This window comes from Chrysochloris asiatica, unplaced genomic scaffold (assembly GCF_000296735.1).
Source record: "Chrysochloris asiatica unplaced genomic scaffold, ChrAsi1.0 scaffold00211, whole genome shotgun sequence".
Taxonomy (NCBI): Eukaryota; Metazoa; Chordata; class Mammalia; order Afrosoricida; family Chrysochloridae; genus Chrysochloris; species Chrysochloris asiatica.
The window spans coordinates 1,300,120-1,315,944 of NW_006408729.1; the positions used below are offsets into that span (position 1 = coordinate 1,300,120).

General features: G+C 38.8%; 1 protein-coding gene across 2 annotated transcripts in view; it reads left to right on the forward strand.

Moving 5' to 3' along the window:
* Positions 1–15,825, forward strand: part of SLC9B2 (solute carrier family 9, subfamily B (NHA2, cation proton antiporter 2), member 2) — a 71,615-nt gene that overhangs the window by 9,454 nt on the left and 46,336 nt on the right. For both annotated transcript variants that reach the window (XM_006872712.1, XM_006872711.1), the window contains 3 exons: positions 9,775–9,917; positions 11,738–11,865; positions 14,657–14,832. In XM_006872712.1, coding sequence (XP_006872774.1) covers positions 9,775–9,917; positions 11,738–11,865; positions 14,657–14,832 — 447 coding nt within the window. The remainder of the gene's footprint in view (positions 1–9,774; positions 9,918–11,737; positions 11,866–14,656; positions 14,833–15,825) is intronic.

Genomic DNA, 15,825 nt, shown 5'->3' on the forward strand with positions numbered 1-15,825 from the left:
CTTGGAAACCCTTTGCAGGGTCACAGTGAGTCGGAACCGACTCCACAGTACTTAATAACAACAATGTATATAAATGTACATATATTTTTGGAGAGCCAATATTTGGAGAATGCATTCAACAGTACACCTCTGGATACATTTAAAATATAAAAAACTAGACAAAAAAATATCCTTCCATCCTGAATGCCTACCTAAAACACTCATACATATTACTTTTAAAACTAGCTACTATGGCTTTAATATCTCTTTTTCAAAACTCCATAATTACAAAATTTCAATTTTCTACTTTGAATTTGCCACAGTTGTTTTGTGTTCATTTCTAACAGATGTACTAATCATTAAGTTTTATTCAATAAACACCATTTGCACACACACACACATACACACACACACATATCGTCATTATTTGTTAAGTGTCATTAAATTGATTCTGACTCATAGTGACTCTGTAAAGGGTTTCTAAGGAGCAGTTGGTGAGTTTGAACTGCCAACCTTGCCATTCAAACCACCTTGCAGTCCAGTGCATTATGCTGTAGATGAAATCTATTTTATATATATATGCTCTGGTAGTGTAGTGGTTACAAATTGGGCTGCTCTCTCTCTATAGATAGATAAATAGATAGATAGATAGATAGTTGTTGTTGTTGTTGTGTGCCGTGGAATCGGTTCCTACTCATAGCGACCGTGTACAGGGTTTCCAAGGCTGTAAATCTTTATGGGAGCAGAACGCCTCATCTTTCTCCCGCGGAACAGCTGGTAGTTTCGAACTGCTGACCTTGCAGTTCGCAGCCCGATTCATAACCACTATGCTACCAGAGCTCCATAATATATATATGAGTGTTTGTGTGTATGTGTATTTATATTTGCCCAGTTATCTTTTATCCATACATATTAGTGTGGCACTGTGAGTTAATGTGCTGGATTGCAAAGTCGGTTTGAACTGCAAGATCAGCAGTTCAAGCTCACCAGCTGCTCCTCAGAAACCCTATACAGAGTCACAATGGATTAGAACCATCTGGCACTTAACAACAACATATATTTGCACACTGTCCCCAAACTAGAAGCATTTTGTTGTTGTTAGCTCATAATAGTGAGGAAAACCAGAGTTGTAAACTTAGGCCAAAAGTATTTGCTTTTTTTGAATTTGTAGTTCATCTGTAGTTGAAGCTAAGTATATAAAATGCAGTAGAGTTATTTACATCGTGCTATCAATATATTTTTAAATTTTAGATACACTGAAGTCATTTCACTTCTGTTGGTAATTTTTGTTCCCCAAAAAGGAGCTCTGGTAGCGTAGTGGTTACAAATCGGGCTGTGAACCGCAAGATCAGCAGTTCGAAACTACAAGCTGCTCTGCAGGAGAAAGATGAGGCTTTCTGTTTCCGTAAAGACTTACAGCCTCGGAAACCCTGTACAGGTCGCTATGAGTCAGAACTGACTTGACAGCACTTAACAACAACAACAAAATTGTTCACCCATTAGTCACCTGTTAGTGTCAGTGCTCATCCATCAGCTATTCTGTGGTGACTTGTGTGTTGTTGTGATACTAGAAGCTATACCACTGGTATTTTAAATGCCAGCACCATCACTGTGGTAGATAGGTTGCAATTGAGCTTCCAGACTAAGACAGATTAGAAAGAAGGAAAGACAGTCTACTTGTGAATGTTTAGCCACTGAAAACCTTAAGAATAGCAGTGGAACATTGTCAGATATAGTGCCAGAAGATGAGTCCCTCAGATTGGAAGGCACTCGAAATATGACTGGGAAAGAGCTGCTCCTTGAAAGCAGAGTCAGCCACAATGACACAAATGGAGTTCAGTTTCTGAAGCTTTTATTTGCTGATGGGGCACAACTCCAAATGAAGAGAAACAGCGGAGAACATCCATTAATAATCATAGCATGGAATGCACTAAGTATGAAACTAAGAAAACGGGAAATTGGGAAAAATGAAATGGAACACATAAAGATTGATATCCTAAGCATTAGTTAGCTGAAATGGACTGGTATTGACCATCTTTCATCTGTCAATTTTATGATTTACTATACCAAGAATGACAAATTCAAGAGGAATTGTGTTGCATTTCAAGATCTAGCTTGAAGTACAATGATGTCTGTAATAGGATAATATCCATATGCCTACAAGATATTAACAAGTGCCAGTTAATACCACTGTGATTCAAATTTACATACCAACCACTAAAACCAGTGATGACAAAACTGATTAATTCTACCAACTTCTTTAGTCTGAAATTGATCAGACATGTAATCAAGGTGTATTGAAAATTATTGGGATTAGAATACGAAGGTTAGAAACAAATTGGAAGAATCAGTAGTTGGAAAATATGGCCTTGGTAATAGAAATAATGCTGGGGATCACATGACAGAATTTTGCATGCACAATGACTTATTTATTGCAAATACCTTTTTAAAGCAGCATAAAAGGGGACATAACTGGATGGAATACCAGGAATCAAGTTGACTACTTTTGTGGGACTAGATGATGGAGAAGCTCAATATCATCAGCCAAAACAAGACTAGGGACAGATTGTGGAACAGAACATCAATTACTCATATTGCAAGTTCACACTGAAGTTGAAGAAAATTTAAATAAATCCACGTGAGCCAAAATATGAGCTTTAATATTGTGGTGGTGGTAGTTGTGTGCCATGGAGTTGGTTCCAACTCATAGTGACCCTGTATACGGTTTCTGAGGCTGTAAATCTTTATGGGAGCAGAAAGCCTGATCTTTCTCCTGCAAACTGACTGGTAAATTCAAACCACTGCCCTTGCAGTTTAAGCCCAGTTTGTAATCCACTATGCTACCCAGAGCTTGTTGACCTTGAATATATCCCACCTGAACAGATTTGATGCATTAGACATTAATGCCCAAAGACTAGAAGAGTTATGTGATGACATCAAGAACATCATACAGGAAGAGAGTAAAAGGTCATTAAGAAGACAGGAAAGAAAGAATAAACCAAAATGGATATTAAAAGAGACTCTGAAACTTTCTCTCCCTGGCAGAGATGCTAACGCAAATGGAAGAAATGAAGAAGTAAAAGGGTTGAACAGAAATTTTCAATGCTCAACGTGAGAAGCCAACTATTAGAATGAAATATGCAAAGATCTGGAATTAGAAAACCAAAGGGAAGAACAACGCTCAGCATTTTTCAAACTGAAAGTACTGAAGAAAGAAGTCAAGCCTTGACTTGTAATATTGAAGGATTCTTTGGACAAGATATTGAATGATGCAGAAAGCATCCAAAGAATATGTCATTGTACCAAAAATAAGTAATCGATCTTTGTTTCCAGAGGTAGCACACGATCAAGAACTGATGGTATTGAAGGAAAAAGTCCAAGGTGCACTGAAAACAGTGGTAATAAAACAAGATTCCAGGAATTGATGGAGTAAAAATTGAAATCTTTCAACAAACTGATGCAGCACTGGATGTGCTCATTCATCTATGCCAAGGAATTTGGAAGATAACTACCTGGTTGGTGCAGGATCAGGCAGTATTTCGTTCTGCTGTGCATAACATCGCTATGAGTTGGTACCAAGTCTATGGCAACTAACAACAACAACAACCTGGCCAACTGATTGAAAAAGATTCATATTTGTGCCCATTCCAAAGAGAGGTGATGCAATAAAATGCAGAAGTCACCCAACAATATCATTAATATCACATGAAGTATAATTTTGCTGAAGATAATTAAAAAACTACTGCAACAGTACATTGACAGGGACCTCAAGCTAGATTCAGAAGAGGACATGGAACTAGGGATATAATTGCTGACATTAGATGGCTCTTGGCTGAAAGCAGAGAATACCAGAGCAAAATTTTATTTTGCTTTATCGATTTTTCAAAGGTTTTCATCAGTGTGGATCATGACAAACTAGGAATAGCATTTGCTAAGAATGGATATTCCACAACACTTAATTGTGCTCCTGGGGAACCTGTGCATAGATCATGAGACAGTCTTTCAAACAAAACAATGCGTACTTAATGGTATAGAATCAGGAAAGGTGTGCACCAGGGTTGTATTCTTTCTCTGTATTTATTTAATCTATATGCTGACTAAATAATCTAAGAACCTGGATTATATTAATAACGTGGCATTGGAGGAAGATGTATTAACAACTTGCAATATGCAAATGATACAACCTTGCTTGCTTAAAGTGAAGAGAACTTAGCCACTTGAGCCTATGGACAAAGACATAGCCACAGAGGTCTAGAACTGAGAGTGAAGCATCCAGCTGATACGGATAAGGATGGGCAATTTAGACATTGGTTACCTAAAATGGTGGTGGTGGTTATGTGCCATGGAGTCAATTCCCACTCATAGTGACCCTGTACAGGGTTTCCGAAGCTATAACTCTTTACCGGAGCAGAAAGCCTCTTCTTTCTCCTGCGGAACAGCTGGTAGTTTCGAACTGCTGACTTTGCAATTTGCAGCCCGATTCATAACCACTACGATACCAGAGCTCCTAAAATGAGACGATGGTAAAGGCATGAAGTGTTTGGCTTGCAAGGTTTCAAGGGGGAGCTTAGTTTAATAGTGTGTGTGGAAAGAAAGAGTCTCCACTGAATAGTTTTCATCTTGTCTAGATGGGTCTGATTAAAAGAAATGGGGATAAGATTCTTACGATTCGATAATGAGTAATTGTTATCATGACTAATTGAGATTCTCACAATTGTAAATGTAGAAGTTTTGTAACAAAAACAGGGGAGTGATTAATCTTACATTCCAGAAACAAAGGACTCTAGGATCATCAAAGGAGAAGAGCAGAGCACAGGCAGAATGAGAGACCTTATCCAGAGAAGCAGCGACACCAGAGATGGAGGCAGAGATGGAGATATGGAGAGAGGGAGCAGCTGAGGATGCTAGACTCATGGGAAGAAAGGGAATAAGAGATGGCAGCCAGGAGCAGACTTGCAGAATGTGCCCTTTGGTGGTATAAATTATTACACATATTATATGCCTGAGTGTTTAAAAAAAAAAAAAAAAAAAGGTAAAGTGAATAGAGAGAAACACTGGTAACTGATGGTACATGGCGGGGCTTATAATCATTGTATGAAACCAGGTGTATGATTTCTTGAATGTAAAACTGATGATCTGCCCTGTAAACTTTTACTCAATCCACAGTAAAAACCTTAAAAAGCAAAACAAAACAAAAGCACCTAAAAATAAATAAAGTGAAGAGAACTTAAAAATACTACTGGTGAAGATCAAAGACCACAGCGTTCAGTATGGATTGCACCTCAAAGAAAAAACTCCTCACTCCTGGGCCAATAAATGATAAATGGAGAAAAGATTGAAGTTGTCAATGACTTCACTTTGCTTGGATTTACAATCAATTCTCATGGAAACAGCAGCCAAGAAATCAAAGGCTTGCATTGGGCAAATCTGCTGCAAAAGACCTCTTCAGTGTTCAAGAGCAATAAATACCAGGGATGGGTGATAAAAGAGCATTTTTGTTTGTTTCTCAAGTGAATGTGAAAACCACTTCACTAAGACACTTTCCCCTAGCCAATTGCCTGGTTTTGATTTGACAGGTTTCTCTTTCTTGCCTTTCAGACCTGTTTCTTGGTTGAACACTTTCACTGGTCAAGGAGTATTATTTTTCTCTAAAAAATTGTTTTACAAAAATTGAAACTAGGAACAAATTATCCATGTATGAAAGCTTTATTTATCCCATCTCAAGTTATTTTAAGATATGGTGCATTAGGATAAGCACTGGACCCATAACTGCAAGGTTGGTGATTCAAACTCACCAGCCACTCCTTGGAAACCCTATACAAGGTCACAATGAGTCAGAACTGACTTGAAAGAACACAAAACAAGCTATTTTAAAGCAAATCATTATTGAAAAAACTGATTTTGTACTGTAATGTTTCATAAAATCTAAATGTTGCTTATTATATACTATTGGTGGTATTTGGCATGTTCCTCTGCCTCTTTTATGTAAATTCATTGTTAGATCTAGAAGCTTGATCAGAGGTTTGTTTTTGTGTGGTCTATGAAACCGAAAGTATATATTGTCTATTTTTTCATGTTTTTTTGGGGGGTGGGGGGCTACTTCATATGCAATTCATGGGTATATAATATTTGATCATCTCTTTTTCTCTTATATTACCAGTCAATGATGACTAATAGCTTCATCCAATAATTCCTTAGGCATTGTAACTGTGGTACAACTGGTCTCCTTTTTTTGTGGCCTTTCTGGCCATGGGTTTGCAATTCTCCTAAAATGATTAATCAGGCTGCAATCTGCCAAGTGATAGGTCTGCTTGCCATCCAAGTGACTTGTAATAGTTGGTCAATTTGCTATCTACATAAGCAGACTTGCAAGGGTTGGTCAGTTTGTTACCTGCAGTTTGCAGGAATTGGTTAAGCTATTAACTTAAGTGACTTGCAGTTCACCCAATAAAATTAATCAGTTTAGATATGCTAGGAAAGCCATACCTTGAAATTGATAAGGAGTTTTCCTATGTAAGTGGCCAATCTCTTAGAAGTCTCCTGGAGCCTCCTGATCAAGAACCTAAAGAAATACACATCCTATGGACCTGGGTCCCCTATGCTGAGAATCTCCTAAACTCCTAAATAAAAGAGCTGTTGTTGTTGTTGCTCCTGTTAGGTGCCATTGAGTTGGTTCTGACTCACAGTGACCCTATACGCAATAGATCAAAACATTTCCGTGTCTTGCACCATCCTCACGATTGTTATATTTGAACCCATTGTTGCTGCCACTATGTTAATCCATCTTATTAGGGGTCCTCTTCTTCCCTGATCTTCCGCTTTTCCAAGCATGATGTCCTTCTCCAGGGACTGGTCCCTCCTGACAATATATCCAAAGTAAGAGAGACCAAGTTTTACCATCCTTACTTCTAAGAAGCATTCTGGCTGTATTTTTTCCAAGACAGATTGGTTTGTTCTTCTGGCAGTCATGGAACTTTCAATATCCTTTTCCAACACCATAATTCAAATGCATTGATTTTTCTCTGGTCTTTGTTATTCACTGTCCAACTTTCACATGTATATGAGGTGATGAAAAATACCATGGCTTGGGTCAGATACACCTTAGTCGTCTTTGCTCATGAACACCCTGAAGAGTTCTTTTGCAGCAGATTATGAATCCAAGCAAATTGAAGTCTTTGACATCTTCAGTATTTTTTCAGGTGTTATTTATTGGTCCAGTTGTGAGGATTTTTGTTTCCTTTACACTGAGGTACAATACACACTGAAGACTGTCTTTGAGCTTCCTATTTCAAGTTCTTTTTGCTTTTAGCAAGCAAGGTGGTTTCATCTGCATATCGCAGGTTGTTAATGAGTTTTCCTCCAATCCTGATCCCATGTTCTTCATCATATAATTCAGTCTAGGATTATCTACTCAGCATACAGATTGAATAAGTATGGTAAATGTATGCAATCTTACTGCACACCTTTTCAGAATTTAAGCCATTTAGTATCCATTTGTTCTGTTTGAACAACTAACTCTTAGTCTATATACAGGTTCCTCCTGCACACAATTAAGTGTTCTGGAACCCCTGTTCTTCACAGTGTTACTCATAGTTTAGGACCATATAGTTGAATGGCTTTACATTGTCAATAAAGTACAAGTAAGCATCCTCTGGTAAAAGAGATGTAATAATGGCCTAAGGCTGTAATATGAGCTGATAACACTGAAGACCAAGAGACATGGCAACAAAGACAGCAGATCTGAGAGGCAGAGAAACAACATGTGTGCTACAAGCAGCAGAACACATGAGGCCAGTAGACACCGTCTCTAAAATAGTGAAGGCATTTGGGAAATGTTGAATGGATGAATGAAAGAAGGGTCACCAGGTGATTGTTGTTGTTAAAGTGCCATCAAGTCGGTTCTGAGTCATAGAGTTTCTGAAGAGCAGCTTGTGAGTTTGAATTGCAGAACTTGTGGTTAGCAGTCCATTGCTGACCCTGAAGTGCTACTCGAGCTGACATGACAGGACAGTGTTGCCCATTCCATCATAATTCATCGTAGCCTTTGCTTATAAGCAAAGTAGGTTAAGCATTTTTAAATTAAATGATCTGATTTTAAAGTAAAATGGAGTCCATTATTTGTTGATATAGCAGATAATGTGACATAGCATATAATTTCAGGAGCTGTTTGCTATTTATACACAGAGGAATGACTGAATTGGACATTGTAATCAAATATTTTATATTTAAAATCTGATGGCAGTTTCTTTTCCAAATGCTTCATCTTTTTTCTCACTTTTTAGGTTCAGGGATTTAGGGAATATCAGCTATCCTAATTTATCTTTCCAATCTGCATTTCAAACCCTTTTATGTACTTCCTTAACTTACTATATTACTTTAATTTCTTAAATTAAAAGCTCATTGACAATCAGAACTCAACTTGTTGTTGTTAAGTGCTGTCGAGTTGATTCTTACCCATAGTGACCCTGTATAGGGTTTCCGAGGCTGTAAATCTTTACAAGAACAGAAAGCCTCATCTTTCTCCTGCAGAACAGCTGGTAGTTTCGAACTGCTGACCTTGAGATAGCAGCCCAATTAGTAACTATTACACTACCAGAGCTCCTTAGAACTCAACTAGAGGAAGATAAAAAAAAAAAAAAATTTTGAAAAAGGAAGTGAAGGTAAATTGCTACAGTGTGATGAATTTGACCCATATTCGTGGAGGTAGTAGCTCAAAATACCAACAGAGAGGGAAGGAGTCTTCTCTTCAAGTATCAATGCTATCCCCTCTGTATACAAGGTAGATAGGGATGGGCAACTTAGACATTGGCTACCTAAAATGAGAGGCCGATAAAGGCATGAAGTGACTGGCTTACAAGTTTTCAAGAGGGAGTTTAGTTTAAGAGTGTATGGGGGACGATAGAGTCCCCACTGAATAGTTTTCATCTTGTCTACATAGGTCTGATAAAAAGAGATGGGGATAAGATTCTTATGATTAATTGTTGTTGTTGTTAAGTGCCGTTGAGTCGGTTCCGACCCATAGCGACCCTGTAACAGGGTTTCCGAGGGTGTAAATCTTTACGGGAGTAGAAAGCCTCATCTTTCTCCCGCTGAGCGGCTGGTAGTTTCGTACCGCTGACCTTAAGGTTCGCAGCCCGATTCGTAACCACTACACTATATTACCATGACTAATTGTGACTGTCACAATTGTAAAGGTAGATGTTTTGCAACAGAAATGGGGAAGTAGTTAATCTTACAATCCAGAAACAGAGGATCCTAGATGCATCAAGGGAAAAGAGCACAAGCTGAATGCAGGACCTTATCCAGAGAAGCAGTGATACTAGAGATGGAGGTAGAGATGGGGACATGGAGAGAGGGAGCAGCTGAGAACTCTAGATTAATGGAAAGAGAGGGGCAAAGAGCTGGCAGCCAGGAGGCAGACTTGCAGAATGTGCCCTCTGGTGGTGTAAATTATTATATATATACCTGAATGTGAAAAAAAAAAAAAAGTGCTAAAATGAATAGAGAGAAATACTGTTAACTGATGGTACATGGAGGGGATTATAATCATTGTAATGAAACAAAGTATATAATTTGTTGAATGTAAAACTGATGATGTATGCTATAAACTTTCACTCAATTCATAATAGAAACTTTAAAAAAAAATTAAAAGCTTAACTCAATTTTACCCAAGGACTAAGCATAAAAGAAGTGGTTCCCAAGATTACATAGAAGCCTTTTTCTCATCGAATGTCCTGAAAAATATTTTCAGTTCTTGGAAACTAACTAACGCACTGTTTGATTTATCCATTCAAGGCATGCTGCTTGCTGGATTTCTCATCAGAAATATTCCAGTCATCAGTGATAATGTGCAGATCAAACACAAATGGTCTTCCTCTTTGAGAAGTGTAGCCCTATCTATCATATTGGTTCGTGCTGGCCTTGGACTGGATTCAAAGGTATGAACTGGGGATTTCTAATTACTGAGTAGGAACTTTACTCCTCCATACTGCAAGTATTTAGAATCACTTAGCTTCATAAAATGGATGTGGACACTGTGCATGGCAATCCGAAGAAGGGAAAAGCATTTATTTCATTCATTGTATAGGTAGGGCCATCTCCTTCAGAAGACCTCAGAAAATGTTCCCATACTTTCTTGGAGAAAGGTGAAGTGGGGACAGCACCAAGAATAAAAAAAATGTTCCCTTTTTCTCTGATGTTGTTGTTTTTGTTAAGTTCTATGGAGTCGGTTCCAACTCACAGTGACTCTGAACAGGGTTTACGAGGCTGTAAATCTTTACAGGAGCAGAAAACCTCATCTTTCTCCCATGGAATGGCTGGTAGTTTCGAACTGCCAATCTTGAAGTTAGCAGCTCGATTCATAACCACTATAGAGAAACGTTACTATTAAGTGTCGTGGAGATGGTTTCCACCCATAGCGACCCTATATAGGGTTTCCAAGGAGCAACTAGTGAGCTTGAACCACCGACCTTGTTTCAAACCGACTTTGCAATATAGCGCATTAACAGCACCACCACAGAACTCCGACAGAGATCTAGGCCATAGTTACAAATTGTTGTCCATGAAGGAGAAGACCTTTTTGTAGTACAGAGTCCTATATACATGCTTAGGGCTAACTATACTGGCTCAGGAATCTTCCTAGCGTATAACATGAGACTTATGGTTTTTGTTGTGTTTTCCATGTGTTTTTGAATGCAGGGATAAGTGTTCTTGAGGGATGGCATGAATCAAATGAGACGTTTCACCTTAGTTATTCTGGGGCCACAGGTTGTAAATCAAGATAGTACTGAGAGGGTTAAATCAGCTAGTACAGGGATGATAAATGCAGACTCTGTAGACTGCCTGCTTGGATTCCAAAACCTTTTCACACTACTTACCAGATTCATGATTTTGAGCAAATTAAATTAGGCCTTTTTATAAGAGGACAATTACACATTGGGGTAATAATTGTACTATCTATCTCATACCTGGTGTGGCACTGTGGGTTAATGTGCTGGACTGTAGTCAGTTTGAACCACAAGATCAGCTGTTAAAGCTCACCAGCAGTCCCTCGGAAACCCTATACAGGTTTGCTATGGGTTGGAACCCACTCGACCTCATTTAACAACAACAACAACATCTCATGGTGTGGATGAGATCTAAATAACCTCTAACCACTTGGTGGTGGTGGTGGTTATGTGCTGTGGAGTCGGTTCTGACTCATAGCAACCCTGTACAGGGTTTCCGAGGCTGTAAATCTTTACAGGAGCAGAAAGCCTCATCTTTCTCCTGCAGAACAGTTGGTAGTTCCGAAATGCTGACCTTGTGGTTCACAGCCCAATTGGTAACCACTATGCTACCAGAGCAACTTTCTAAACACTTGTTGTTGTTGTTATGTGCTGTGGAGTCGGTTCCGACTCATAGTGACCCTGTACAGGGTTTCCGAGGCTGTAAATCTTTACAGGAGCAGAAAGCCTCACCTTTCTCAACTGCTAGAGCACTGAAATGTATGTTAAATAAAACTCGTTACTTGGAAGATCTATGTTGACCTATGTTGTTGTTGTTACGTGCCGTTGAATTGATTCCAACTCATAGAGACCCTGTATAGGGTTTCTGAGGAGCAGCTGGTGGGTTTGAACTGCCAACCTTGTGGTTCACAGTCCAATGCTGATCCTACAGTGCCACACCAGAAGCGTCATAAGGTCATCTCATATCTGAAGCTCATCTTCTGTACATGTCTTCAGAAAGCTATATTAGTATATCTATTTTTATATTTCAGGCTCTGAAGAAGTTGAAGGGTGTTTGCGTGAGACTATCCATGGGTCCTTGTCTTGTAGAAGCATGCACATCTGCTCTTCTTGCCCACTTCCTAATGGGTTTACCATGGCAATGGGGATTCATACTGGGGTAATGATTTTTCTTTGTCTATATAAAAACATGCACAAACTTTAGAGTCTTCTATAATTTCATAAAAGAGAATAATAGCATCTACTGTGGTGCTGTAGGATCAGCACTGGACTGTGAACCACAAGGTTGGCAGTTCAATCCCACCAGCTGCTCCTTGGAAACCCTATACAGGGTCACTATGAGTCAGAACCAACTTGATGGCACTTAACAACAACAACAACTAGGACATCAGAAAATGCAACATAAAAACCCAGCACTGTCTAAATACCTGAACTTTCAAATATGAGGAGGCTTCAAAAAACTTACGGAAAAATTCCGTTCTCTTTCAGTTTCAGTTTTCCATAAACTTTTTGAAGCCCCCTGGTATATGCTTCTACAGGTGCTAACTGTTACAGTGATTATAATAATTTAAACTAATTGAAAGAAGTAATGGTCCTTTGCCTACCCCTGGTTCCTTGAGGGTGAGAGAGATGCAGAATCGCTCACTAAAGTCTTTACAAAGTGTATACAAAATAAATACATCAACACCTAGGACTGTTTTCCTCCTTCCTCATCACCAGAGTGTTATGAGTTGGTGGTTCTAATGTCTCTTCTTTCTGTTGACCAGTTTTTATTTCTCATGATTAAGAACCATAAAAAGAAAATAAATAAGAAAGTAGTTAGTATTTCATACCACAAGTAGGTAAGAGGAATTCCTCGTTGGTTAAACAATTAAGCTTAGCTCCTCTCTGAAAGATTGGAGGTTTCAGTCTGCCCAGAGATACCTCAAAAGAAAGGCCTAATTATCTACTTTTTAAAAATTGTTGTTGTTGTTGAGTGCCATCGAGTCGGATCCGACCCATAGCGACCCTGTACAGGGTTTCCGAGGCTGTAAATCTTTACGGGAGCAGAACGCCTCATCTTTCTCCCGCGGAGCGGCTGGTAGTTTCGAACTGCTGGCCTTAAGGTTCACAGTCCGATTCGTAACCACTACGCTACCAGAGCCCTCTATTGAAAATCCCGTGGAACATAGTTCTACTCTGACATGCAAGGGATCACCATGAGTTGGAATCGACTCTACAGCAACTAGTTTAGATTAACTAATGAAAAGTAAGGTAGTTTTACTTGGCATTCTTGGTTAAGACTCTGGACCTATATTCCCTGTGTTCAAATCCTAGCTCTACAATTTTCTAGCACAGGACTGTTGGCAAATAAATTAATCTCTCTGAGCCTCAATTTTGTTTGTAAAATGAAGATTATGATTGGATCTACCTCATAGGGTTGTTATGAGAATTAGTTACTGTACATAAAATGCTTAAAATAATATTTGGCATATAAAATACTCCTTGCTGTTACTACTGCTGCTGTTGTTACTGTCAACATTGTCACTGTCATGGCCTTCTCCTACTAGTCTGTTGTCTTATTTTACACACCAAATCCTGATAATGTCATTGGCTTCAATCCAAAATATATGTAGCAGTGTTTTTTAAACTTCCTAACATGGATGTTTTGTTTATGAAAAATGCAGATTTCAGGGACCTAGCCCCATTAGGTCTTCTATTTGCCAATTGTTGTTGAGTTGATTCTAACTTAGAGCAAGTCCATGTGTCTCACAATAGAACTGTGCTCTATAGAGTTTTTAGCAGCTGATTTTTCAGAAGTAGGTCCCCAAGTCTTCTTCTAAGGTGACTCTGGGTAGACCTGACCTTCTAAGCTTTAAGCTTTAGGTTGGCAGCTGAACACATTAGCCATTAGCACCCAGAGGCAGATCTTTTGTAAACCAAACAACCAAACCCATTGTACTGCTTGAGCAGGATACTGCAGTCCCTATTTCTTTAGATAGGAATTTCCATGTCACTCCTGTTCTTCCTTCTTCATGGTCCTGGGATCTTCCATCTCTGCTCTGAGATGGCGCCTTTTAAGCCTAGCTGTGTATATCTTATTTGCATGATCCCACCCAATCACTTGGTGGTAATTAAAAGGCTTTAGATAGAAAAACAACATCAAGTAAATTCAAGGCATCACAATAGCAAAGGCTGTTCTATGAGAATTTCCTTGAGAAACCTTACCTTATCCACCCTACAGCTCTATCTTGCTCCTTCAGACTTCTTTATGGTCCCAAAACTAAAAGAAAAAGAAAAAGAAAAACATTTAAAGGAGCATGATTTGAGTTCCTCAAGATTGCTCAACCTGCCACTTTGACAGGGTGTAAATTAAAATGTGCAAAATTCTTCAGAGAAAGATTGTTGTTGCTAAGTGTCATCGAGTTGGTTTTGACACATAACAACCTTGTATAGGGTTTCCGAGGAGTGGTTAGTGAGTTTGAATCACCAAACTTGTAGTTCAAATTGACTTTGTGATTGAGTGTTTATCCTACAGAGCCACACCAGGATTCCAGAGAAGGGTTAGAGTGATGGAGATGCCACTCTCAGATGTGTATGCACCTAAATAGAGGATATGTTAAGAAATAGTAGCTTCACATTTTTATATTTTTGTTTAATAAAGATTTCTATGATTTTGTAGCAATACTTTTTTACTTACTCTCATAAATACAAGGGGCTTCAAATTGTTTGTGGAAAATAGAATTGAAAGATAAGGAAATTTTTACTTGTTACTTTTTGAAACCCCCTTGTTTGTATGTATGTTGTTGTTATTAAGTGCCTTTGAGTCAGTTCCTACTCATAGCGACACTGTGTGGTTTCCAAGAAGCGGCCAGTGAATTTGAACCTCCAACCTTGCAGTTCAAACTGACCTTGAGATTCAGTGTATTATTAAGATGCTATCATAAACGTCTGAAGTGTTGCCTGCTTAGTTTTGTTTTAGGTGCTGTGTCTCCAGCCGTTGTGGTGCCTTCAATGCTCCTTCTGCAGGGAGGAGGCTATGGTGTTGAAAAAGGTGTCCCGACCTTACTCATGGCTGCTGGCAGCTTCGATGACATTCTAGCCATCACTGGCTTCAACACATGCTTAGGCATGGCATTTTCCACAGGTAAACTAGTCAATGCACAACATACTGTTCACTATACTCTAGCAACATAGATTAAAATGTTATAAGCATGGCCTATTGCTTGATAATTTAGGCAAAATAAAAATGGAGAAAACAGCTCCAAGAGTTCTGTAGCTGGTGGGGACCAGTACATACCTAGCCTACTCCCTCCTATGTGTAGACTGCACAAGAGTATGCAGTAGTGCAATTAGCAGAGATATAAGGTAGTAAGGTTTAAAGAAGGAAGAGAACAGTTGATTCCAATCCATGGCAATACCTTGAATGTCAAAGTAGAATGGTGCTCCCTAGAGTTCCTATTGATTGATTTTTTCAGAAGTAGATCAGTAGGCTGTTCTTATGAAGCCCCTCTAGGTGTACTTGAAGTTCCAACTTTTCTGTTAGCAACCAAGCACATTAATCCTTTACACCACCCAGGGACTTCCTTAGACCACTTCTATCAGAAACCAGTAAAGTTGAGATTAAGAACTGCTGTTTAAGAGAACTAGAGTTTGTATTAGAATCACAGTAGGTGGAAGATGAGAGAGATGGGCAGAGAGGAAGGTCAGGGTTGGGAATTTTTATAATCTAGAGTTGTAGGGAAGAAGAGAAATTTATATAGTTTGAAGAACCTTCGTAACTGACTCTGATATAATCCCTCTTTCCCCATCCCATTCCTTCCCAATGGGATCCATAGACCTTCTGGATCAGGACAACATAGATATCTCTTTAACATGTGGACCCCAGGCCCTGCTAGACTTACTGAATTGGAATTTTCAGTTCTTCTAGGGAAGGAACCCAAGAAGTGTTTTTTCATTTTTTTTTTAAAGCAACTTTAATATACCAGGGAATGAAAAGAATTTCCTACTTCCTGCACAGTTATAGTAAATTATTTATTATAATACCTTAAGAGTAGTGCTAATAAAATAGATACTTTTAACAGTTACACCATTACCTGGTAGAGAATTGTCCTAGCTAAATAAAAATTTCTTAAAGTAA